The 27,692-nt window shown below is 35.8% G+C and overlaps 2 protein-coding genes across 2 annotated transcripts in view; one reads left to right on the top strand and one right to left on the bottom strand.

Moving 5' to 3' along the window:
* Nucleotides 1–2,390: 2,390 nt before the first annotated feature.
* Nucleotides 2,391–27,692, top strand: part of LOC139191648 (NADP-dependent alkenal double bond reductase P2-like) — a 30,796-nt gene continuing 5,494 nt past the window's right edge. The window contains exon 1 of the mRNA XM_070812625.1: nt 2,391–2,555. Coding sequence (XP_070668726.1) covers nt 2,391–2,555 — 165 coding nt within the window. The remainder of the gene's footprint in view (nt 2,556–27,692) is intronic.
* LOC139191647 (2-alkenal reductase (NADP(+)-dependent)-like) lies at nt 17,228–26,529 on the bottom strand. Its single transcript, XM_070812624.1, has 5 exons — nt 26,223–26,529; nt 19,382–19,559; nt 18,525–18,691; nt 18,027–18,109; nt 17,228–17,826 (listed from the first exon to the last, which is right to left on the bottom strand). The coding sequence occupies exons 1-5, from the start codon at nt 26,463–26,465 to the stop codon at nt 17,448–17,450; spliced, it is 1,050 nt and encodes a 349-aa protein (XP_070668725.1). The 5' UTR covers nt 26,466–26,529; the 3' UTR covers nt 17,228–17,447.

The raw sequence follows: 27,692 nt of genomic DNA on the forward strand, positions 1-27,692 counted from the left end.
TCAAGTCGTGATGCCCAAAGTGACACCAGTTGCGATGAGGACGCTTTTGTTCTTTGCGCCGGTTGCGGGAACAGTTTGAGCCTTCCTTGATGCCATTAATTTTGGAAGTGCGCTTGAATTTCTTGAACGGAGAAAGAGATGAGAGGCAGAGATTGTCCCACTGGGCGTGCCAATTTGTGAACACGGAAAATTCCTGAAACGAAAGAGACAAGAACAAACGTGCACAAACAAATATTTGTGTTTGATGATTTTGGGTTACAATCTCTCTCTATTTTGATCCTCTGATTCGATCTCCGTAAGGTGTGTATTTGTGGACGTGTGATTGATCCAAAGGGCCGTTGGGCTTGATCTAAGGATGAACGTTCTTCAAGGGCCGTGGACTTAATCTTGAAGGTGGATTTGAGCGGATCTTCAAAGGGGCTTTTGGGCTTGATCTTTGAAGAATAGTGATGAACGGATCTCCAAGGGCTTTTGGGCTTGATCTTGAAGAACAATGATGAACGGATCTTCAAGGGCTTTTGGGCTTGATCTTGAAGAACGGTTGGATGTGTGGATTTGTCGACGTTGTTGATCCAAAGGGCCGTTGGGGCTTGATCTTGGATGAACGGATGATGAACGATGGTGCTTTCTTCAAGGGCCGTCGGGGCTTGATCTTGAATTGGTGGATGGTTGATCCAACGGCCGTCGGGGCTTGATCTTGGAAGAACGATGAACGAAGAACGAAGAACACTTTCTTCAAGGGCCGTCGGGGCTTGATCTTGAATTGGTGGATGATTGTTGATCCAAAGGGCCGTTGGGGCTTGATCTTGGAAGAACGATGAACGAAGAACGAAGAAGGCTTTCTTGATTCTTCGGGAACCTAGATGCTTGAGAGCTTCGGGGTTTCAGAGCTTCAGAGCTTCAAGGTGTAATATGAATTGGTCTCTTAAATGAATGAAATAGGCTTGTATTTATAGAATTTTCCAATGCCTAATTTTGAATATAATATCCCAGATGAAATAAGTCGTTTCTGCCAGGTGTTGACACGTGTCCTATTTGATGACTTTTCCAACTCATTTCAATTTTCGTTGAGTCACACGTTACGTGTAAAATTTATGTAATACATGAGCGTTGACACTTTGATTTATCGGTCAACATTTATTTACCGAAATTTCGATGTCTACACACTCATCTTTTTTAAGACTTAAAACGAAGTTTTCTAATAATATTTCTGGCTTTTCTCTGTTTTTGGGGGAAAGAGAGAGGGGTGAAAGAAGTTAATTAGTTAGTAAAGAATGGCAGGAAATTATGGTAATGATCGTGAAGAGGAGGAAGTGATCAGGAACCAGCAAGTGCTGGCCAGAGATTACATCAGTGCGATTCCCCGGAGGAGTCGGATATGTACTTGAACGCAAGCAGCATTAAACTCAAAGTGCCTGCAGCAGCAGATGAATATGATGGCGCCATTTTGGTGAAGAATCTTTACTTGTCCTGTGATCCCTACATGCGAGAGGCGTTAAGCACAGCGATGCCTCCACTACTCCCCAGGATCGCATTGTTTTCTTTGCCACGGGCCAAGTAAGTGATCACATTACTCGCTTAATTATACATTGCTTTTCTTTTTCTTATTACGAAACTAATATTCCTCAACGTACTACCAGCCAATCGTTGGATATGGAGTTTGTAAAGTTGTAGATTCTAAACATCCAGACTTCAAGGCGGGTGATTTAGTTGGGGCGTCACAAAATGGGAGGAGTACACTCTCATCACTAATACTGAAAGTTTCTTCAAAATCCACCACACCAATGTGCCTCTTTCCTACTACAATGGAATTTTAGGTCGGTGTACATGTAATTCATGTTGGATTTATTCAATATAAATCAACCATAAATGGTCTACTATGTGTAATAGGAATGTATAAGTAGGAAATCAGTAAAGCTGTGATTTGATCCTCATATATCAATCCTACATTAAGTGTGTCTTACGTTATAAGTGGGTTTGATAGAATCCTTAATAATATATGATTATGATATTTTACTTGAGAGTCAAGAAAGGAGAGTTTTAGCTTTCCTTTATGGACGGAATCTAAGACTCATTGGCTAGTATATAAACATCAGTCCCTGCTAACCCTAGATACGACAACTAAGGCTTTCCGTAGAGTATTGTCATAAAGCTAGAAGTTTGCAGAAGAGTTGGTGTTTTTCCTCAATCAAATTCTGTTCGCATGGCAGCTGCATCCTCGACAAGAAAGTAATTCTTCCTTGTGCTTGATAACCGATATATGTGTTTTGATCATGCAAACATCACGGCTAACAATTCACTCATTCATTCTTATAGAATTATCTGCTCTTTTTTACACATGCATATTTAGTGCTTGTAACTCTTTAATAATGACGTGTCGTTATATAGGTATGCCTGGCATGACTGCTTATGCTGGTTTATTCGAAATTTGTAAACCTAAGAAAGGAGACAAAGTGTACATCTCATCCGCATTTGGCGTTGTTGGTCAGATCGTCGGCCAATTTGCCAAACTCATGGGTTGTTATGTTGTTGGAAGTGCTGGAAATCAACAAAAGGTACCGACCCTAATCTAATATCCACTTAGTTATTTGATCACAAGTTATTTGGGACACTTTGGATGCGGTCCCTAACTACCAATGTTTTTCGACCGAAACCTTTGTGGTTTTTAGTTTTTTATTGAAGTCCCTGACATCAATATCAATGTAATAATGTATTTCTATGTAGGTTATTATATTTTTAAATTACAAATAAAATTTGTAGTTATTTATATTAATGAGATTTTAAATAAAATCCATAATTGATGGGATTAAAATATTAAAAATGTATTATTGTGTGTGTGTGTATATATATACACATGCGTAGGTTCATCAAAACTAACAAAAAAATTATTGTACCAAAACATAGGAACATTTTTCAAAAAAAAAAAACAAAAAAAATGATATTAGGCTTAATAACATTATTAAATTTCTTCTATTAAACTTGACATCAACACATTCTCAAATCAATGAAATAGAATGTACCCATATAAGTTAAAAAAATGAATTAAAGAAAAGATTGAATGAATTTTATATAAAAAATGCTTACGTTTTATATTAAAAAAAAAAAGGTACATTTTTCATATAACTGGTAGAACCCAACTCCACTTCTTCCTCAATTGCACAGTAACTTGTATTACAGAGAACTATTACAATATCAACAACCCATTTTCCTCTCTAAGCTGCCTATTTATACAACATATACTATTAATACGTAGCATCCTAACAATCCCCCCCCCCCCCCAACAAAAAAAAGAGCCTTCTTTTGCAAGGCTTGAAACTGAAAAACCTGAAGAATTTGATCTGCTAAGCTGGACAACTTCAAAGCTTGGCAATATCCGCAAAATCTGACTGAAAAGTAGTACTGCCACTTGATTAGCACAATAGCAGCTAAATTAAATCTCTTTACCAATCCTCTGCAAGTTGAGTTTGAGACGAACCCAAAAGATCTCTGATTGATTAGTTCCTCGAAATGCATATAAAAACAGGCTATGTGTTCAACAAGATGGAAAGGAATGCAAAGCAGCAGCACTGCAATTCAACATTTCTCTTTTCATGGCCTAAGTTACTCCACAAAATTGATCCAAAAATACTTGACCATTGAGATCCCAATGCCATAAAACACCCTCCCATCAAAGAAGTCCAAGAAACAATATCTGGTTTAGTAAGTCTGCACAAATCTGGGTCCAAGAGAAACCTTAAAGTATTCTACTTATTGCCACACCTAGAGTACTGATTCATAATGACACTAATCAAATGAACTGAACACCTACATGGAAAATCCACCTGTACACCAACCTTATGAAATTGGTTCCCTTCTTTCTCAGCAAACAATGCCCCAATCACAACAGTAAACACAAAATTGTTAGCCATGGTCGTAGTATTATTTGGAAACTTGTGTGTTAATTCCAGCAGCCATATCAATTGACAAGAATCTGCCAATCATCTAGTAACCCCCATGTTTTGCTCAACACAGTATTCCTCACAATCTCATTCGTTTTACCTATTGAGATAAGTATCAACGCAATAGTCACATCTGCTACATCCGTATTATATGCAATAGCATTTCCAGAGTCATTTGTAGAAGAGGAAATAAGGGTCGTATTTACATGACTCATGCATTTGTCAAATACAGATTCCTCTCAGGACTTAACCCATTGCACGTGGTTAGCAAAGCCATTATTTGTGGTTGGAGGTGTATAGGAAAACCAGGATTTGGACCTGTCTTAACCTCAAAGTTTCGCAAAATTTCACCACCACGTCCAAACACTGCTGAAACTTCTAAGGTATCATGTGAAGATTGCTTGATTTTGCAACCAGCAGCCGAGAGTTTGTGTATCAAAGAGAACACTTGGCAAGGTATGACAGGTGATATCGAGATGCATGAGTGAGTAATAACTGCAGCAAGAATAAATGTATCTGCTTCAATACGATCAGGTGCAATAACACATTCAGAACCATGCAACCGAAATTTTCCCTTGCTAATAAGCTTGTTGTTGCCTGCTCCTTCCACGCAAGCCCCATAATCAGTAAGAAACTGAGTAAGATCAGCCACCTCAGGTTCTCTGGTAACATTGGACATTACAGTTGTTTCATCAGCCATACTTGCAACCATCATAAGAGTTTCTGTTGCCCCAACACTTGGGTAATCAAGTTGGAAACTTCCTCCGACTAATCCTCTTCTGTTTGCAACATATGCTTGGAATTTTTCATCCCTGAATTTTGAGCGTCCACCCTTATCCTGGATGCCCTTCCAATAGCACACGTCACGATTGAGAACAATACAGCAACTTGAGAACCACATTTTATCAAACAGATTGAAAGCAAGAAAAGTCGTCTCAATAGGTACAATCAAGGGGTTAGCTTCCTCCAAAAAAAATCCTCTTTTTCGCATTAAGAACAAAACCCAACTCACAAATTGCCAGAAAATCCTTTGAGTTGAATTTAGAGAGACAAACAGTTCCATCTTTGTTATATGCAGTAGCATTTTCAAATTCATTTGTACAAGAAGAAATAAGGATTGTACCAATCTTGTACCTGAATATTCTTGAATGGTCCTTCCAAATCTTGTCTTTTGGTAAACCTCCACCTTTGTCACGAATTCCTTTATGGTAGCCAAATTGAAGAACAAGAACAAAACTATCGCCATTGCATAACCCACATGAGTGTGACATTTCTTCAAACAATTGGAGTGCATGGCTTGCACTGAACTCATGCGTAAAGTAATGATCAAGACCCATGAAACCAAATTTTGTCAAAGCTTTTTGATGAAGATTCTTGAGAGATTGAAGCTTGTTGATCGTCTCAACAGAAACAATCAACTAGAACCCAAACTTATTTTCAAGAATAAGCCGAGAAGAAAGGCAATTCATCTTTCTTTTCCAACAATTCTGAAATAGGTGATAACTTGTATGAAATCTTGCAGAGTAAGCTAAGTAAAGATATTTTAGAGAGAGAAAGTTTGTTTCAACTGTATTTATATTTCATTTCACTTGCTTAACTACAACAACAAACCTGTATTTATACCTCACAACAACAAACCTGTATTTATACCTCACAGCCTCAGCTATCTACCTTAATACATAACCATTGATTTGATGACACTTGTCATGATCTTAGACACATATCAATTCTATCATCCCCCCTCAAACTCATGCTTGGAGCAACTAGCATGAGATTGGAACAATTGAAACTAAACTGAGGAAAACACAATCCCTTGGTAAACATATATGCATATTGATGTGCATAATTCACAAACTGCAACAAAATAGAACCTTGATGAACTGTCTCATGAAAAAAATGACAATCAATCTCAATGTGTTTAGCCTTAGAATGCAACACTGGATTTGTAGCTAAAGCCATTGCAGATACATTATCACAATGAAGAACAGGAACTCTAGAAACACAAATATGCAAATCTCAAAGTAATTGCTGAATCCAAACGACTTCAGCAGTTGTAGTAGCCATAGCCCTATATTCGGCTTTAGTAGATGAACGACTGACTGTATGTTGCTTCTTGGAGCTCCAAGAGATGGGATTAGAACCAAGAAAAATGACAAAACATGTTGTAGAATGTCTGTCATTGGGATCACCGGCCCAATCTACATCGGTGTATGCATTCAACTGTAAGGAACCAGGTCTGAAACATAACCCTTGGTTCATAGTACCTCTGAGATATCTCAAAATCTATTTGACAGCAGCAAAATGAGATTTAAGGGGAGACTACATAAATTGACACACCTGATTTAATGAGAAAGCAATATCAGGCCGAGTGAAGGTCAAGTATTGAAGTGCCCCTGCCACACTTCGATATGCAGTATGATCTAATACAAGAGGACTACCATGAGTAAGTCACTTCTAATGTGGATAACATGGTGTGGTACGAGGCTTGCAATCTAACATATTAACCTTGGTGAACAAATCCTTGACATACTTGTGTTGATGAACAAAGAGTCCCTGAGTTTGATATTCTATTTGTAAACCAAGGAAGAAGTGTAACAACCCCAAATCCTTCATGTCAAACTCTTTTGTCAACTGATCAATCACCATTTGAACATGAGTGTTATTGTTGCCGGTGAGAATAATATCATCAACATATAAAAGTAACACAATGAAAGAACCATCAACTGACTTCACAAATAATGAAGGATTTGCATATGAATATTTAAACCCCAAATGAACCAAGAATTTGCAAAACCTGTCATTCCAAGCCCAAGGTGCTTGTTTTAACCCATACAATGACCTTTCCAACTTGCAAACATAATTTGGAAAGTGAGGATCAATAAATCCTTGTGGTTGAGACATATAAACTTCCTCTTTAAGAAAGCCATGAAGAAAAACATTCTTGACATCTAGTTGTTTAAGCTTCCAATTCTGAGAAGCAGCTAAAGATAGAACTAACCGTATTGTGGTTGGCTTAACCACAGGACTAAAGGTTTCATAGTAGTATAATCCAGCTTCTTGAGAATAGCCCTTAGCCACTAATCGAGCCTTATACCTTGCCACTGTACCATATAGATTTCTCTTAATCTTGTTTATCCATTTGCAGCCTACAAGATTTTTATTAGTTGGAAGATGAACTAATTTTCAAGTTTTCTATTGAATCAATGCATCCATCTCCTCTGGCATAGCGTGCTTTCATTGAACAGACTTATTTGCAGCTACAAAAGATTGGGGTTCGTGAATTGATAAATCCTGAAGTAAGTGAGCACTATACACATTCTTCTTGAAAATTCCAGACTTGGACCGTGTTTGCATTGGATGACAATTATGAGTTCCAAGCACAACAAGTTGAATATCAACAACTTGAGAAGTAGTGGTATCAGGATGATCTTATGAAAATACTGAAGATGTAGCCTCTGGAAAAGAAAGTGAAGTTTCTTAAGGAGGAGCAAGGTCACTAGAAATGGATTGTTAAGATAGGCAGGACTGAGTAACAACCTTGGAACTACCAACACCAAAAATGGAAGGTGAAGACACATATGGAAACGGAACTGAAATAATTGACTTATGTAGAAAAATGTTGGGATGAGAAATATGCACTGACGGTGAAGAATGACACTTAAATGATGCTGGTGGATGTAGAGAACTAACAGAATTGATAAACTTGCCTTCATAAAAAACTACATGTCGAGAAACAAGTAGTTTATCCTAAGTGAGAAACAAATGAACCCTTTGTATTGTGCAGCATATCCCAGAAAAATACACTCAGTGGTTTTGGATTCTAGTTTGTTACTTCTATAAGGCTTCAAAGATGGATAACACAGACACCCAAAATTTCTCAAATGATCAACTCTTAGTGGAACACAATATAGGGATTCAAAATGAGACTTCATGTGTAAAACTGAAGTAGGTAGTCCATTTATAAGGTAAGTAGCAGTAGCACAGGGATGGAACCAAAATTTTGAGGTAAGCAAGCTCTATGAAGAAGTGTGATAGCTGTCTCTACTATATGCCTATTCTTTCTTTTAGCAACCCCATTTTGCTCTAGGGTATAAGGACGAGACGTTTGATGAATGATACCTTTATCCCTAAGAAGTTGTTGAAACTGACTACTAATGTACTCCCATCCACCATCACTTTGTTGAATCTTAACATGAGCATCAAATTGAGTTTTAACAAAGGCAAGGAACTGAACAAAAATATTGAAAACTGCAGCTTTATTGATAATAGGAAATATCCAAGTATACCTAGTAGACTCATCTATCAAATAAACATAGTATTTAAACCCTTCTATAGACAAGCTAGGTGCATGACCTCACACATCTGTGTGGATGACTTCGAAAGGTAAAACAGACTTGGAAGCAACAACAGGAAATGGTAACTTGGTAAACTTGCCTTGCAAGCAAGCAGTACAAGTATGAAATTATGAATTACAAGGAAGAGTAATATTGGATTTCCTAAGAGCTGCAGTAACCACTGAGTGTGCAAGATGACCTAACGTGCTGTGCCACAAGTCATTTGACACTTTTTAACTAATGAAAACAACTGGACAAGTAGATGAAGTAACAGATCCTCGAGACTTTATTTTCCCAGTGACCTTGGCATGTATATAGAGAGAACACTTATCAATAATACATCTACATTTATTGTCTCGACACAACTGATTCATAGACAATAAATGTTGAGAAATTCTGGGAACATACAAGACATAATTGAGCTTAAATTGATGTGAAGTAGCGTTAAGACAAGAACTGCCAATGTGTGATATAGTTAAACCTTCACCATTGGCACTAGTCGCAGTCTCATTAGATGGATATGGTGTAGCCATTTATAGATTGGAGAGATCCAAGGTCATGTGGTTAGTTGCCCCTGAGTCCAGTAACCAATACTCATGCTGAGGAGTAGAAGATGAGGGACTTGAGCTCACTTGCATGGCAATTGGTTGATTAGAACTGAAAGGAACCATCATAGAAGGATGATAGACTGAAGCCATTGCAGGAGGAGGAAACTAAGGTGATGGTGAAGAATGAAACTGAGGCATATTCAAAGACCGATATCCCTCGAAAGACTATCCTCCTTGAGTATGAGTGAAGCTTTGAAATGAAGAGACAGGATATGACTGAACTGGAGAGTTATTCCTGTTAAAACAAGTGGCAGTATGCCCCACTCTATGACAAATCTGACAACCATTTTGAAAGCAAGTAAGAGCAGAGTGCCATTTGCGATCACAAATTTGACATATATGCAAAGGATTATAATTATGTGATGTAGTTTGTTGTTGCCCTGATAATGGATAAGGTTGAAAACTCAAAGCATGTTGAGACTGAGCACCATTGATCTGATAACCTTGCGAAGGCTGAGAATAAAATTTCTTTCCTTTCCCTTTAGGCCTGTAATTGTTGCCTCGAAAATTGTTGTAAAAACCAGAGCCATTTTGAGAAACAAAAGCTAATGGATGAAGAGTTATATAGGGTAATGGTAACTGTTGAAACCTTGGAGATGGCTAAAAAACTGCATTAAGCATATGTACCATTGGAGCAAAAGACATTGCAGATCCTGAACCAGATGACAAGGTAAAGTTTATGAGCCAGAATGATCTCCGTGATCATAACCAGAACCATGAGTGTACATAGCAATCATCAATGGACGTGGGTGAGTTACTTCTTCCAATGTGGCCTCTTCAGCCTTGAGTTGAGACCAGAGTTCCTTAATAAAGACAAGACTTTCTCTACCTCGAATGACTGCCTTAATTGTATTATAATCAGAAGGAAGACCCATCAATGCCATAATCACAATGTCTTCATCTGAAATGTGTACACCAACAACAGCTAATTGATCCATATAGTCTTTAATCCTTTGTAAGTACTCATCAATAAACTTTGACTCTTGATATTCTGTAAATCAATCTTGAGCTGAACAATACTAGTTATGGTGATATTAGCAAACCTTTGAAGCAAATTAGTCCACATCTCCTTAGAACTTTGACAGCCAATTACACACGAGAATGCATAATGAGACAAAGTGGCAAATATTAAGGTCATCAAAGCCTTATCATGAATTTTCCAAATCTTATAGCCATCAGACATAGAGCGAGTATTATCAACAGTTCATTTTCAGAATCTGAATCCTCATACTTATCAGGGCAAGGAATTGTACCATCAACAAATCCAATTATACCATTTCCTTCCAGAAGTAGATCCATTTGAAAATTCCAAGTAACATAATTGGAATCATCCAGTTTAACAATGACAGGGTTATCAACACTCGGAATTAACGAAGATATTCGCGATTGTGTAAGTGCAAGCTAATTAGAGGTCACCATGATTCAAAACACAACAAGCAGTGTATAAACTTGCAAACGAAGAAATTCAATTGAAGCAACAAATCAACAATCAAGTAGTGATTTTAACAATCAACAACTACGACTAGAGAGTACGAGCTTAAGACAACAACAAATCAAGATTATAACAAGAAATCCCTAAATGTTAGGGTTTCGTGAATCAACTTTCAGAATTTTCACAAATCTGAGAACAACACTTCACAATGCATAAGCGAACCTAAGAGGTAAACAATCAAGCAACCGTACAACAATGATGAGAAAATACCAACAAGAAACCTCCAGAAATCACCAGAGAATCTCCAAGATGCAGAGAGGTAGAACGCGACGGAGATGATGATAGAACCACCGACTACAATACACCAACGACAACAACGAACACGGTAGTAGCAATGACGAAGATGACCGAAAGCAGTAGGATCGTCAACCGGAGGCGATGGCCAAGTTTGGCGATGATACCATGATAACTTGTATGAAATCTTGCAGAGTAAGCTAAGTAAAGACATTCTAGAGAGAGAGAAAGAGATAGTTTGTTTCAACTGTATTTCTATTTCATTTCACTTGCATAATTACAACAACAAACCTGTATTTATACCTTACAGCCTCAACTATCTACCTTAATACATAACCATTGATCTGATGACACTTGTCATATCTTAAACACATATCAACTCTATCAATAGGGAGCCCACAAACCAAATCCTTTTCAATGCCCGTCTTGCAATCAAAATCAAGAAATGGAGGAATTTCTACCGAATCTTTAGCTTCCTTGTCGAACAAATAAAAAACATTTTCATTCTAAATTTTTTCCAAAAAACTCCAAAACTTTCTTGAAATTTGGGATTTGAACGAAACGTCGCAGAATCATCATCATGGTGTTTGCCGTATTCACAAACCTTCTTAAATTTTTTCAATATGGGTCGTAGACAAGGACGAGTCTTGGGCTTGTATCTTTGACGAAACTGAAAGAAAAACTCATCTGCTTTCTCTCGGGCCCGAATCTTTTCCTCATGGAAGAATTGAAGCTTGAGAACGACTTGATTCGATTTAACAATAGAGATGTGAGAAGCCATTTTGATAAACGGTGGATACGAATTGGGACATGAATTAGGACGCCCAAAGTTGGGGCCAAGATTAGGGTTCATTGTAAAACCCCTCCCCAAAATTATTTTGTAATTTTACATTTCCCCTAAAAGTTTATGTAATTTTGCATTTTGGTCCCCTTATCTTATACCCAATCCGAATCCACTTTTAGGATTCTCTCAATTTTTCCTCTACTCACAGACTGCCACGTGGCATTCTCTCAACTCTCTCTATCTTCTTCTCTATTTTCCCTCCCCCAAGTGAACACTTTCAACTCTCTCAGCTCAGTACCCTCTCTCTCCCCCGATTGAACCCACACCCACACCACCACCTCGACGTCGACACATCGCCACCAACACGTTTGTGTGAACCTCATCCCTCTACCCCTCATCTCTGCAAGCTCCAAGACACCCAGAGTCTACCCATTCCTCCATTCCTCCAACGACTTTAAGTCGAGATTTCGGCCATCTCCGGCCGTTTCACGGCAATCAAAGGTAGGGAACTTCTCCCTCCACCTCCGTCTTCAAGTTCGTGGTTAAATCGTACCCTAGGGTGTTAGTTTTGCAGTTGATTGGAGCACGGGAGGCTCCGGCCTCCTTCCCTAATGAGAAACTAACCCAGGCCCTTAAGGCCGTGTAATTTTGGGCCTTCGAGCCATTACATTTGAGCCCAAACCCTTTTAATTGAAAGCCCTTTGGGCCGTTTAGCACTCGAGCCTTAGGCCCGTCAAACCCAAACCCAAACCCAAACCTTTTTATTTTTATTTTATTTATTTATTTTATTTCCTAAAACCCAAACCCAGGGCCATCGGCCCGTTTAAGCCTAAACCCTTTACCTTTGGGCCGGGTTACCAGCCCACTGACCTAAAGCCCAACCCAGATCCAACCCAAGCCCAGACCCGGTTGACTTGACTCAACCCAAACCCGTTGACCCAGTTTGACTGTTTACCCGATCAATGTTGACCGTTGACCTTTGACTTTGACTTTTGTTGACTTTTTCTAGTTTCGTCCGAGACCCCTCTTAGGCTAATTTCAACGTCCTGGATCCATTTTTATGTCCGTTTTCCCAAATTCAATCATTTGGATAGAGTTTTATTAATTGGAAACTTTATGTGCTTAGGTGCGAATATTAGCGGCAATTTCATCATTCTTATTTCGTATGGCTCTTCAACGATGAAGTATCTGTGAGTGGATTCCTTCTAAAATGTATGTTTTAATAGTAGAAATGCATACATGAAAAACATGATTTTAATGATTACGTCTTATGAAACGATTTATGAGATATTATGCTTACTGAGAATATTTTGGAATACCATATTTTATCGAAACTTATGTTTTTTTGTAGTATATATGATGGATGACTATATACTATCTATGAACATGTTTTTACACTTCTTTATAGTATCAATGATGGATGACTTTATACTATGAAAATGTTTTGAGATATATGTATCTATGTTTGGAAAGACTATGTTCAATGGTTTTGTGCGTATCTAGTGGTCATTGTTCTGCCTACGGGCGATGATACTTATATTGCCTTCAGGCAGGCGTGTGTAGGGTACTGTTCTATGCATATGGAAAATGATACTTATATTGTCTACGGGCGGATGTGTGTAGGGCAATGTTCTGTGCATATGGAAAATGATACTTATATTGCCTACGGGAAGGCATGTGTAGGGCATTTTCTATGCGTACAGGAGATTCTAATACTACTAGTTAGCACTTTATATACGAGATATGTTTTATGAAGGTTTTATCGCATGCTAGGGTTTTCGGAAAAACCTATTACATATTATGCTATTGAGTTTTCATAAAACTTTGGGGGTTAGTATGTTGATAACTGTTTCAATATTATGTATATATCAACTTGATCCACTCATGTTTGTTTTGCGCCACCTTAGGACATAGGAACAAGGAATACGATCCGAGATATGAGGCATTCCCTTACCAGTGATACCGCATCATCCTTTCTGCTTTGACTTCTACTGTAATAACACCTCTCTATTTTATCTTTCGCTTGTACTTTGAATTAGATGTATGCTCTGAACATGTCATGCATTGTCATTATATTCATTGTTGGCGGTTGAATATTATTTATATCACTATCTTCACGCATAAATGAATAGTCACATCTTATTTTTTTGCTATAATTTATACACATGTTTTACATGTTCTTAGCATATTCATTCATTAAATGGCTTGTATCATCTTCGAGTGTCGGCCAGCACGTGGCCATCCCGATGTCCTTAGGACATCGGGATCGGGACATGTCATTCATCATTTTATGAATCTTGGAATATGTATGCATCCTTTTTGACGATTTTCCGCCACCTAAGGAACCCGCACCACCTCTCGCGAGCAACGATTTAAGTTGCTGCAATATCACATCTTAGCGTACTTTGAATTCGTGCTGAGCGGCCTTGAATTCGTTTTGAGTGGCCTCCAGATTCGAGATGTGAGTTTTCATGGATTTACAGAGAAGACTATTATAACTATTACAACATCAACAACGTTTTTCCTCTCTAAGCAACCTATTTATACAACATATACTATTAATATGATGTTGACACGTGGCATCCTAACAATAACAAATTGGAATATTTAAGAATGGGTACATATAAGATTGTACAAACTTATTCTAGTTTTATTTTTTATATTTTGGAAATGTTTGAATTGAAAATTAATTAGGAGTTTAATAAGGGTGTGAGTATTAAAACTCTAAAAAACAATTAGATAAAAATTATGTAACTTACATGTAATTCATTAATATATTAATGCTAAGGACTTTGATTAAAATCTAAAAACTAATAAGGTTTTAATGAATGAACATTAGAAGCTATGGACCATATATTTATTGATTAAGACCTTATTAATTTTTATTTTGATCAAAGTTCGTAGCATTAATATATTAATGAATTACATGCAAGTTACATAATTTTTATAATAAAAATTAGTAATTGATTTAGAGTTTTAATACCCACACCCTTATTAAACTCCTAATTAATTTTCAACTCAAACGTTTCCAAAATATAAAAAATAATATTAGAATAAGTTTGTACCCATTAAATTTTTATAAAAAAAATTAAATTTTAATCTTATATGTACCCATTCTTAAATATATCAATTTGTCATATGAAAAATGTATCCTTTTTTTAATATAAAATACACTCATGTTTTATATAAAATTCATTCAATATTTTCTCTAATCTATTTTTTAAACTTATATGGGTACATTCTATTTCATTTTTTTGGGAATGCATCAATGTCAAGTTTAATAAAATAAATTTGAATATGTTATTAAGCCCAATATATATATTTTTTTTGTGTTTTAGAAAAATGTACCTGTCACATCCCTGCCCGAGCCCCCATCACATCCCGGGCTCGACTCCGCCGTAGCACGTTATTATCCGCTTTGAACCCCGACCACGCCCTCACGGTTTTATTTCTAGGAACTCACATGAGAACTTCCCAGTAAGTCACTCATCATGGGATTGCTCTCACCCGAACTCGCTTAACTTCGAAGTTCTGATGGAACCCGAAGCTAGTGAGCTCCCAAAAAGCCTCGTGCTAAGTAGAGATGAGAATATATATATAAGGCTTACATGATCCACTCCCCTGGGAGATGTGGGATGTTACAATCCACCCCCTTAGGGGCCCGACATCCTCGTCAACACACATCCGGCCAAGGATTGGCTCTGATGCCAAATTGTCACATCCCGGCCCGGGATGTGGTGGGGGCCCCGAACAGGATGTGACAGTACACATATTTTGGTACAATAATTTTTTGGTTAGTTTTGATGAACAGGCCTTTATGTGTGTGTACACACACACACACACACAAAATATATATTAGAGAGTATAATTCATCTTTAATATTTTTAATCCCATGATAATTATAGGTTTTATTTAAAACCTCATTAATATAAATAACTACAAATTTCATTTTTTAATAAAAATATAATAACCTATACAAAAATACATTATTATATTAATGTCAGAGATTTCGATCAAAAACTAAAAATAACAAAGGTTTCAGTCAAAAAATATTAGTAGTTTGGAATCACAACTAAAATGTCCCTAAGATAATATATACAGTGAGTGACCGAACCGACGTTGAAGGAATTGAGATAACTCGTGTCCGTTTCACGCTTGGTCATTAAGCCTTTCATATAAGGGTTGCAGGACAAGTAGAGGTTCTTCACCAGAACCCCTTTGGAACCTTTTGGAAGCTTGAGCTTGGTGGTGGCGATAGTGAGTTACATGTCAGATTCTTTGAGGAAGCCGGTCACATGGTCTCTCAGTAGAGTTAGTACCACCTATTTGTTGTTGATCACTCCTTCTGCACTCGCCGCCATTGAGATTGATTCTCTCTCTGTAGGCTTAAGACGATATAAGCAATGTTGCCGCTGATGATTGCAAATCGATGGGAATGGGAATTGGAAGCGTTGGAAGGGAAGAATATTAGATCATCTCAAAAGAAGATGTCAAAAATCTCCTAGAGGCATATAATGGTAACAAATGACGTATCAGGCTGGTTTGGTATTGTTGCGCTTTGAAAAAAAAAAGTTGTTTATGTTGTGCTGTGAGAATAAGCAGTTGTGAAATAAAGCAGCAAAGTGTTTGGTAAACTTTTTTGTAAAAGTGCTTTTGGAAAAAGAAAAAAAAAGTATGATAGTGTTTGATAAACTTTTATGTAAAACAGCTGTGACTATGTAAAATGATAAAAATAAAATAAAAAATGATATAAAATGAGTATAATGTTAAATGTAAAATAATAAACCAGCCCTATCTTTCTTTTATCCATCTTCATTTATTAATAATCCATATCTTTTATTTATTAATACTCTCTCTAGAAATCTCCTATTTTTCTTTTATCCATCTTCATTTGTTAAGTGGCATCAAACCCCATTTTAACTCTAAACCCTTCTTCCTCCCGCTCACCTTCCTTCCTAATTCCTCTCTGTAATCCTTGACAACAGAAAACACTCATCTCTGTAGTCCTTCCCTTTCTCCGTCTCTTTCCGCCGGCGCCCAGTGGCCATAGTTTCAATCCGGACCTTCGGAGAACCAGAGGTATTTAGCTTTTAACGCAAATTGCCCACGATTTCTTTTCGACTTTTCCAAAATTGATAAAGTTTCAGGCTTTCAGTGGCTCAAATTGTTTATTTTTTCTGGAATTGTGTTTAATCAAATTATAGAATTGATGGCGGTGAAATCTTAAAGCTGATATTTATTCTATTTTTGGCTTTTGGGTTTTGATGTTTGTATCCAATGTCTTAGAAAGTTAAGGCTAGTTTAGCACACGGATCGGCAAAGGAAAACCGTTTCTGGTTTTGGCTGTGGTAATCTGGTGGGTTTCTGTGTTTCCATTTCTTGTGCAGATCGGCAAAGCCGTTTCTGGTGGGTTTCTGGGTATTGTGGAGATCATCAAAGGAGCACTATTTCTGGTTTGAGGGTGTTATTGAACTTTAGAAAGTTTCAGAGTACGTCGCGTGATTTGAAAAAAAACCAGTTTTTCAAAGCATAGCTGCTTCATCTTTTCTGATGATTTGAGCTTATTCTCACTTCAAAATAATTTTTTTTTTTTTTATAGTCTACCAAACACCTTTAACATAAAAACTTTAAAATAAGCAGTTATTTTTTAAGCATCTCAATGTCAAACCATACCTTACTTCAATCGAAATGTCAAAGATGATATGAAAAAGAATGCTAAGTGATAGTTCTTATGTTCGATTCTCGCTAAAAGTAATTTTGACCCACATTATTACTAGCATATTGTAAAGCTACCATTTTCCCTTAATGTAGATAATATCATTTGTTCAATAAATAAATAAGAGCTCTCACATAATTGAAAGATCCACTAAACTTGGTGCTTGATATCATTAAGCAAGTCAAAAGACATTTATTTATAGCTTAAGGTAAGAGATCACGCAAAGTCCTCGTCGGGATAATATGAACTTGTAAATGTTCAAAGCATTTGCATTTCACACTAGACGATTACACCACATAGCTAAAGGGTGATACTTCGGAGGCATGGAGAGCCTGAGGAAATCATTCTCGGGAAACCACAACCACCTGCTTTCCTACATTGCGGCCAGCAAAGAGCCCTATCAGAGCGGCTGGAGCACTCTCAAGTCCTTCCACTACGTCTTCCACATACATTATCTTCCCTTCCTTGATCGCCGGCAGAACCATTTCAAGAAACTTCTCGTAAAGATGGTAGTAATTAAAAACCAGGAAACCTTGCATGCGAACCTGTTTAAAGATGAGATACATTAAATTGCGACAACCTTCAGACTCGTCAAGGTTGTACTGCGATATCATCCCACAAACTGCAATCCGGCCATTGACCCTCATGTTTTGTAGCACTGCATCAAGCATTTTCCCCCCAACGTTTTCAAAGTATATGTCAATGCCTTCAGGAAAGTACCTGGTGAGAAAATCACAATTTAGACTAAGCAAACACCGAAAACCGTGGAACATATCTACAAAGAGGACAAAGACATGAGTTTTTCATCAACAGTCACATGATGATGTTAGAGATTGCTAATGCCTTTTATTGGACTTTCCCCTTGTAATTAAGACATAAGTTAAAGCTTTAAAATAATAGTTTGATTCTGATCAACTGACCTTTTTAAAGCTGCATCCAAATCAGGTTCTTCTTTATAATTGAAAGCATTGTCAAACCCAAACTTGTTCTTCAGCAGATCAACCTAAACTCAGAAATGATACAATATTATTAAAATATGCCAAGAATGGGTATAAAATCGTCATTTGCAATACGTAAATTGTAGAATGAGAAAAGAAAAGCTCATAGATGCACATTCTGTGCGATTTTCTAAGTTGCATATGCTTATGATTTCATATGATATGAACATTTTGCCAACAAGATGAGGCAGCAGGTTAAAGCTGAATTTTACTAACTTGATTATGAAGATAAAGGGTCCAATATCTTTACCTTCCAACATGTTCTCTCTTACTTTCCTGCTTTCTATTAGTCAAAACGTTTCCAGTCACAAATTTGGCACACATCACTAACTCGTGTTTCTAAAACAAGGATAATCATCCAATGGAGTTGCAATCACAGAAATGCCAATTAAGATATAGTTGGAATCGACCATAACTCACCTTTTCTTTGCTTCCAGCACTTCCAACAACATAGCAACCCAACAACTTTGCAAATTGGCCAACAAGCTGACCTACTGCTCCAGATGCTGCTGAAACGAAGACCGTCTCTCCCTTCTTAGGATTGCAGATCTCATAAAACCCAGCATAAGCAGTCATTCCAGGCATACCTACATAAAATGAATACATTGATGAGCACTGAGCACCAAGTAAATATATCATGCATTTCAAAGCCATATAACTGAATATTTGGATGAATTAATTAGGATGGATCGCTTCAACAATTGCATTCAATCTGTGAACAATGCTACAGATCCATATGACCAATTGAACTAGAATTACGTTATGCTAAATAATTTCCGTACTTCCAAATCAAATTACTAATTATGAAGAGAATATGGGACATCGGTTTGTAAAGATCTAGTTTACGAAGAGATTTGAGAATTAACATATCAGTTCACTTCAAGTAGTATAATAGAGGTCACTGGAGTGGAGACAGATCACAACTAGGGATATATACAACCATACAGAATCCTTCCATGAGGAAATGCTACTTTTAATAAAAATATTATTACGACACAATCTATTCGCTCCTGAATTTAGCATGAGAATAGTCCAATGAAACTACGGTACTCAAACATGCAACAAGAATTCAATACAATCCATGACATACAAAAATGATTCACGAATTTCATCCAACGGGTTAGGCCCTTGTGAAGTTCAGGTTCCTTAGCTCGCTATATTCAAGTACCATCATAGAAGATACAAGACTTTGAGATAGCTGCTTCTGGCAGAACAAAATTTAAAAAAATAAATCTAAAGGCAAGGAAAATAGCAATAACCAATATATAGCAACATACCAAGAATTCCAGTATAGTAAGAGAGAGGCACATCAGTGTGCTGAATCTTAAACAAAGACTCTGTTGCAGTGATGACACTGTATTCCTCCCACCCGGTCATTCCCCAAATCAAGTCGCCTTTCTTGAACTTTGGATCCCCGGATTCCAAAACTTTGGCGACTCCATGTCCGACTATAGGCTGCCACACCAGCATTTCAAAATCAATTACGTCAAATAAAACTACAACATCGAATAGATGCTATCCTTTTTATGATTTGTACATAGCATAAACAAAGCTTTTTCGTTGGACAGAATGCCAATTAATAAGGAAGCTATGTCTCAGTATTGATAAGATATAACTGATATAAGTATAGCATTGTATCATCAAAAACCGCGAATTACAAGTTGTCTCAAACTACATAAATCATTAAAACAGCCCCAAGGCCACAAACAAGATAAATTTGGATTACACCATCCGAATGAAAAGGCTATCTTCAAAACAAGATTAATAATTGGGTTCCTCATCAGTTCCGTTTGTACTACACTACTAGTATTACATGAGAAATGCCTCAAGGGTTCAATTTTATTTATATATTTTACAATACAGTATTCTAATTATGGTATTCATGTAAGGTGTAATCTGAAAATCAACAAGTTACTAGAATCACAGATAAAACAAATATAACTACAATAAACCAATCAAACAATTAAAAGGGAAATAAACTTATCTTCCGAAGTGGAGGAAGAAGAAGAAGCCATGACTGCTAGGGTTTCAAGGAGGAACTTCTACACTCTAGCAGCCGAGATTCCTTGTGCACAAAAATAGGGTTTTGCACTAGAATAGGATGATGCTGTGAGTGCAGGGACCTCCTAATATATAGACGCTCATCCCTTTAATCCGGCCTATTAACTGATTAAAGGGATATTCCATATCAATTAGGATTTCATTATAGTCCTAAATGGTAACGAACTCTTTGTCAACTAAATAAGGTTTTCATAATTAATTGCACTAAATAAGGACTCCTAAACCTAACCAAATAAGGCTCCATAATTTTCTCAACCATTAACTCGGATTGACCAAGTTACTATATGTCAAGAAACAGTAAGCACATGTTCTTTGACACTCACAACTTACATTCTCCCACTTGAGTGTCCAAGAACATGATCCTTATTTGGCTAAGTGGTAGGTGATCACTGAGTCCCACAAAATTTGCAACTATACCTTTAACAACTTGTCACTAGTAGTTTAAATATTGGATTATAGAAAATAACATGTAATTGCTTCTACATGTTTACTCTATTACCACGAATATCAAATTACGAGCACAATGTTGCTTGACATCATTCGTTAAATTCAGGTTGATAAGCAAAAGATCAACTCCTGAACTGAGCCTCATGCAAGCATGGCTCATATTTTCTGTCAATTTATAATATGATAAGAGGACAAGTAAAATATAACATACTATTTACAAAATTAGGACCTCTTATTAAACTTATGAACAAAACTTAAACAAAAACTCTTAAAATATCAACCACTAACACTTCAAATTTTAAACACAAAAGGTAATCTCTTACTCCCACTGATTAAAAGAGACAAAATTATATAAATTATTATTACTCCCACTGATTAAGAGAGTAAAAAAAAAAACTTTGTAATGTCTACAAAATGAAACAGATACCTTTCCAATACTCCCATTAGCAAGACATTAGTCATGGGATCTAAAACATAAAATTTGTGAGCTCAACATCTTTATTCCAGATATTTGTAGGGAAGTGACTATTGTGACTGAAAAACTATACAAAATCATTTGGTCCGTTTTGTTCATCTAACATTTGACAGAAATAGAAAACTTTAACGGAACGTTTTCTGATTGCATCAAAAGCATATAATTCCATAATCATCTTTGGACAGAAACTAATTATATTAGGTTTGCATAGCTAAAACACAAAATACAAGGGCAAACATATATAACTTCAACACTTTTGAGCAGATGAAGTATATGCAATCTTGTCAATTTCATGTTTCACTATACATTGATTTATATTTGTACTGAATAAGAAAACACTTTTGAGCAGATTAATTATTCATCAATAACATATAAATCACAAGTCCAATTTCTTGAACAACATATAAGAATTAATAAGTAAAACACTTTTGAGCAGAATATACTCATTAACCCTTCTTGAATTTCCTATAAGATTAGTTGCATATGTAACAAATAAAATATAAACAAGTATGATAATGTACGTTTTATCTACCAAAACTATGATCATTAAAAGCATGCAAAATTGATGAGTGTGAAGCCCATAATACATTATTTCTCCCACTTGGGCAAACACTCAAAATTGCAAGATTAAACACTAGAGAAAGTGGTTTTCATATAACAAAATATAGGCTAGTTGAATAAATAAAGATAGTATACACGATCCATTATATAATATAAGATGACAAATTTTTACAAAGTTTGGAGTTAGAAAATCTATCAAAATGGTAATCAAATAGGACACGTTGCAAGGTATGCAAAATTGCAGCAGTATTTCCCAAGCTCTACCACAATTTCAGATTTAATCATAATTTAAATAAAACCAATTTACAATCTTTAATATGCTCAAAACACAAAAAAATTTCCTAAATAAATTTGTTGAGTCACAAAATAGTTGGTTTGGACATAATAAACCAATCTATATGTATCAAAATTAGGCTTATATAAGGAACAATATCTCAACATTATTAATCGATCTAAAAGTGACAAGTGATTAGATAAACCAATGGCTACAAAATTTATTTTAGTGTATGAGAGAAGACCCACATATGTGTTAAATATTAGATCATAAATTAAAATGAAACCTAATAAGAGAATCCAAACTCAAAATTTATGTTTTAATTCTAAAACAAAGTCGATTAAAGTAAACACATAGATATCTCAACAACATCAATTTTTTTAATAATAATTTTAATCCAATTTAGAACTCACAGAAAATTAAGGAAAAAGATTGGCAAATTTACCTACTCATTCTTGATTCTGCAAGATTCATCATGGAAGTAGTGAGTTGTGGAGGATCGAACCAACTCCAAATTGCATGATTGTTACACCTTTGGGCAGAAACTAATCATGCAAAGAAAATACCTGCATAGCTAGCCAAAACATAAAATACACAAAATACATATAGCTTCAACAGCTTTGGCCAGATGAAAATATGTTAGAAGTACTTTATGATTTGCTATAATACTAATTTATAATTGGTGAGTGATTTCCTGAAATTCCCATTGGGACAAAGTATTCACCATATAAATTAGAATTCTGATTTTTTAGAATAATCCTTTAGAACAGTATTAAATAACTGTTTTGTTGGATATTCAATGATTCTCAAAAGATTCAATCAGACACAAAAGTATGTCGTTGTTGACATTGAACAATAGAGTTCTCGAAAGAGGAAACATGGTTATTCAGTTGTTCGATAGGGACCAAAATAATCAATTAGTAAACTGATGTCACTTTCCAATTTTCTCTCAAAAGACAATTATCATCATAATCAGAATTGATGACCAAACAAAACATTGGTTTAAGCAAAACAAACCAATACATCTTTAAATCAAAATTTAATCAGTGTTGTCTATAAAATTCATTAGTGTTGATAATTTGCATAAACTAAGGACATATTGGAACCATAAACTTGTATAATAACCGGTACCAATAGATGTGCACAAATCAGTGAAACAATATCACATAACAAAACTAGTTTTGAAGTACCAAAAAATTCAGCAGTACTATTTTAGTGTGCAAATTCACCAAACACTCAATTCTCTTTAGATTGTCATGAAATTTTTTTTTTTTTTTAGGTATGAACTAGACATATATGACTATTATTTTGCAAAATTTCATGATTTTTTTTTAAATCTTATAAGTGAGCCAAAAATGAATTCGAAAAGAGAGGTGCTGCAGAAACAGCAGAAAATGTTCAGTACATACCTGAGATTACAAATTCACCAAATATTCATTGTTCAACTGATTTGGATCAGAATTTTCAGACATAAAGTAAACATAAAAATCTGTTATTTCCCAAAATTTCAAAATTTTTGAGATTTTACAAGTGTACTAAAAACAAATTTGAAATAAGTTGTGCTGCTGAAACAACAGAAATTCTGCAAAACATACCCGAGTCTAAATAATTCACCAAAACTTCAATCTTCCTCCAATGTGTATGAAACTTTTCAGAAATAAAGTAGACATGTAAATTTATTGTTACCCAAAATTCCATAATTTTTTCGATTTTAAAAGTGGGTTAAAATAAAATCGAAATGGAATTTGCTGCAGAAACCGCATACATTCTGCAGGACAGTCCCGAGATTAAAAATTCACCAATAATTCTTTTTCAAACCAATGCTCTTCAAAATTTCCAGATTTGAAATAAATATCTCAATGTATATCATACTAAAATTTCATGAATTTATGAGTCACATAGATATGTCAAAATAATATCACAAGCAGACTATTCTGCGGAAGTCTGCAGAATTCCAGCAATATGGTATCAAACTTAAAAATTTACCATAAATCCATTTCTTGTCTAGAAACGTGAAAAAAATACCAACGTCTACAATCCATTTGATATTATGACATGATCAAATTTCATAAAATTTGGAGTTATGAAAAATCTATCAAAATCAGAGACTAAAATAGAACAAATTGCAAGGTATGCTAAACTGCATGAACATAGCTAGACCTAGTTTGGGAGTGAGGTGCTTAAAAAAAAAGCACCTATGAAAAAAAGCTGTGAGGGTTTTAGGTGTTTGGTAAACTGAAAAAAAAAAGGGCTTATTTTGGAAGCTGCTGTGAGAATAAGCTGAAATCAAAGGAAAAAGCTGAAGCTACTATTTGCAGCTTTGGAAAACTGGCTTTTTTTCAAAACACACGGAGCTACAGTGCTCCTTTAATGAAAAGATCCACTATCAGACTGCTTTTTTTTCCAAAAGCACTTTTACAAAAAAGTTTACCAAACGCTCTGCTGATTTATTTCACAGCCGCTTATTCTCACAGCACAGCCGCTTATTCTCACAGCAGCTTTTTTTCAAAGCACAGCAATACCAAACCAGCCCCTAGTCTTGTTTTCATAACTTTACTAAAATTTCATTTTTCTTTTAAAACAACATTTAGCATGTCCATTGTGATATATCAAAATCTCCTTTTAAGATAGAAAACAATTTAAAAGTGACACCAAAATGGTCACGGCATTAATATGTGTATATAGATCAAGCTCCTTACGACGCAAGATTTGAGAATTGAAAGGGATCTCAAACCTTTCTAATTCTTGCAGAATGAGTTCACACATTCATCTAAGCTATGAATGAACATGTGTGCCTGCATAAAACATGTTAGTGTCATGGTATCCAAATTCAGAATTTTAAATCATGAAAATCCTATACAATGGCTCACCCACGAAGTCAGTATCCATAAGGTTAATTCAATCCATCAACTCAAAATAATTTCAAAAGGTTGCTTTAGACAACAACAAAAAATATGAGCAAACTTACTAATTTTACTTCCGTTGGGTCAAAATTTATTCTCACCTTTGAACGGGATATGCTCACTAGGGTTTTGGGCGAGCCCTAGGAAACCCAACACTAACACTACCAATCAAATTAAAGCAAGATATGCAAATCTCGTAAAGCTCAACCCATAATAAAGCATGGCAAATAATTCATTATGCAAGACTTGGCAGCAAGCTTTTCATAATGGGGTTCAAGCTCGATGCATAAACCCTAGTGCATGGGTAATAAACCATGGCAGCATACTAGAGCTCTCTGATCCTTCAACCAAACAAATTTACTCCATCGGAGATATCATGTGATAGAAAAGGAATACTAAAAACTACAAAATCTTTGGAATAATGTATCTTTCACCCACCATACATCTTATGTATAAATATGTCGTATGATGTAACTTGACATCTAAATCATAAAGTTAATTGAACATGTTGGTCAACAGTCATTCACAATATAAATTTTGCCATGAATCTTTGTGATTCATGCCGCAAAACTGTAGTTAGAAAAGCAATTACAAAAATATTCTAAGATTAAGCGGAAGCCTCAGGATCCACAAGTAAAAGACATTTAAACAAAACAACAAATAATTATGCCTTTAATTTGTTAAGAATTTGTTCAAACTGATTACCAATAATCCGAACCCCCAAGCTTTGCAAATTCCCTAGCAAATTTGTATCAATATATTCAAAACCAACCATGATCGAAATTCTGAATTCTAGGCGAGTTGAGAGGCTCTGATACCACATGTAAGGTGTAATCTGAAAATCAACAAGTTACTAGAATCACAGATAAAACAAATATAACTACAATAAACCAATCAAACAATTAAAAGGGAAATAAACTTATCTTCCGAAGTGGAGGAAGAAGAAGAAGCCATGACTGCTAGGGTTTCAAGAAGGAACTTCTACACTCTAGCAGCCGAGATTCCTTGTGCACAAAAATAGGATTTTGCACTAGAATAGGATGATGCTGTGAGTGCAGGGACCTCCTAATATATAGACGCTCATCCCTTTAATCCGGCCTATTAACTGATTAAAGGGATATTCCATATCAATTAGGATTTCATTATAGTCCTAAATGGTAACGAACTCTTTGTCAACTAAATAAGGTTTTCATAATTAATTGCACTAAATAAGGACTCCTAAACCTAACCAAATAAGGCTCCATAATTTTCTCAACCATTAACTCGGATTGACCAAGTTACTATATGTCAAGAAACAGTAAGCACATGTTCTTTGACACTCACAACTTACAATTCAATCATGATAAAATAATAAAATAACTAGAGAGAGATATAAGATAATATATACAGTGGCTGACCGAACCGGCGTTGAAGGAATCAATATAACTGGTGCCCGGTTCACGCTTGGTCATGCGGCCTCTCAAATAAGGGTCGCAGGACAGGTAGAGGTTCTTCACCAGAACCCCTTTGGAACCTTCTGGAAGCTTGAGCTTGGTGGTGACGGTGGTGAGTTGCATGTCAGATTCTTTGGGGAAGCCGGTCACATAGTCTTTCAGTATCACTTGTTTGTTGCTGATCACTCCCTCTGTACTCGCCGCCATTGAGATTGGTCCTCTCTCTCTCTCTCTCTCTCTCTCTCTCTCTCTCTCTCTCTCTCTCTCTTCAAGTCGTAAGCTGCAGTATGAGCTAAATTTGTATTTTGTTTACTGATCTGCTAGTTATTAGCAGATGTTGTATTTAAGCTAGCACATACTGCAACTTTTTCTTTTTTTTTTTTTGGTAAACACTGCAGCTTCTTTTTAGTCACGATTCTCAAACAATATGACTTTTTCTTTTCAGTCACGTAATTGCTTACGAGAGGAAGGAGGTAAGTGGGGTGTTTTTTTGTGTTGGAATATGGCTCTCTCTCTCTTCAAGTCGTAAGCTGCAGTATGAGCTAAATTTGTATTTTGTTTCCTGATCTGCTGGTTATTAGCAGATGTTGTATTTAAGCTATAATTATAGCATATGCTGCAGCTTCTTTTTTTTCTTTTTTTTTTTTTGGTAAACACTGCAGCTTCTTTTTAGTCACGATTCTCAAACAATATGACTTTTTCTTTTCAGTCACGTAATTGCTTACGAAAGGAAGGAGGTAAGTGGGGTGTTTTGTTGTGTTGGAATATGGTGAATTTTGGTTCGTAATAAATTAGTACAATCAAGCTAGCTAGTTTTTACAGGTGTGAGGTCGAAATTAAACCATGACAATTTCACTTAATCACCATATGTTGTTTGTTGCATCGTAATCGAACTTAAACAAGTTATCTTTTGGTCAGAATGTCAACAATTAATGTCAAATTGATGTGTGCATATTTTCATACATTTTTATCATATACTTCCTTTGGATTTTGTATATATGAATGAGTTAAATGTACTAATTTATATTGTTTTAATTTATAGGCATTCAATATTGAAGTTATGCAGAAATGAAGTGAAAAATGAGCTTTTTGGGTGTGTAGAGTAATTCCAATGGAGCACGAGGCTAATTAGCTGCGCGAAGACATGTGCATTACAACAAGAAGATGAAACCGAGCAGTTTTGGAATCAAATAGACATGGAAATGCTATTCAATGGACTTTAGGAGCGAACTTAATTTCTAACTTTTATTATTTATGTTTATTTTTCCTTTTCTTTAATAAGGACTTAAAGTCCATTAGTGATAGGATTTTAGTGGGGTTTTAATTGTTATTTTTCTTTCTTGAACTCCTCCTTGCCGTGGGTTTTATATAAGGAGGTTACTTCTCCTTATTAAGTTAGAAAGCCACGAAAATATATCACACTTTAGAGGGGCT

The sequence above is a fragment of the Malus domestica genome, chromosome 15, assembly GCF_042453785.1.
Source record: "Malus domestica chromosome 15, GDT2T_hap1".
Lineage (NCBI taxonomy): Eukaryota > Viridiplantae > Streptophyta > Magnoliopsida > Rosales > Rosaceae > Malus > Malus domestica.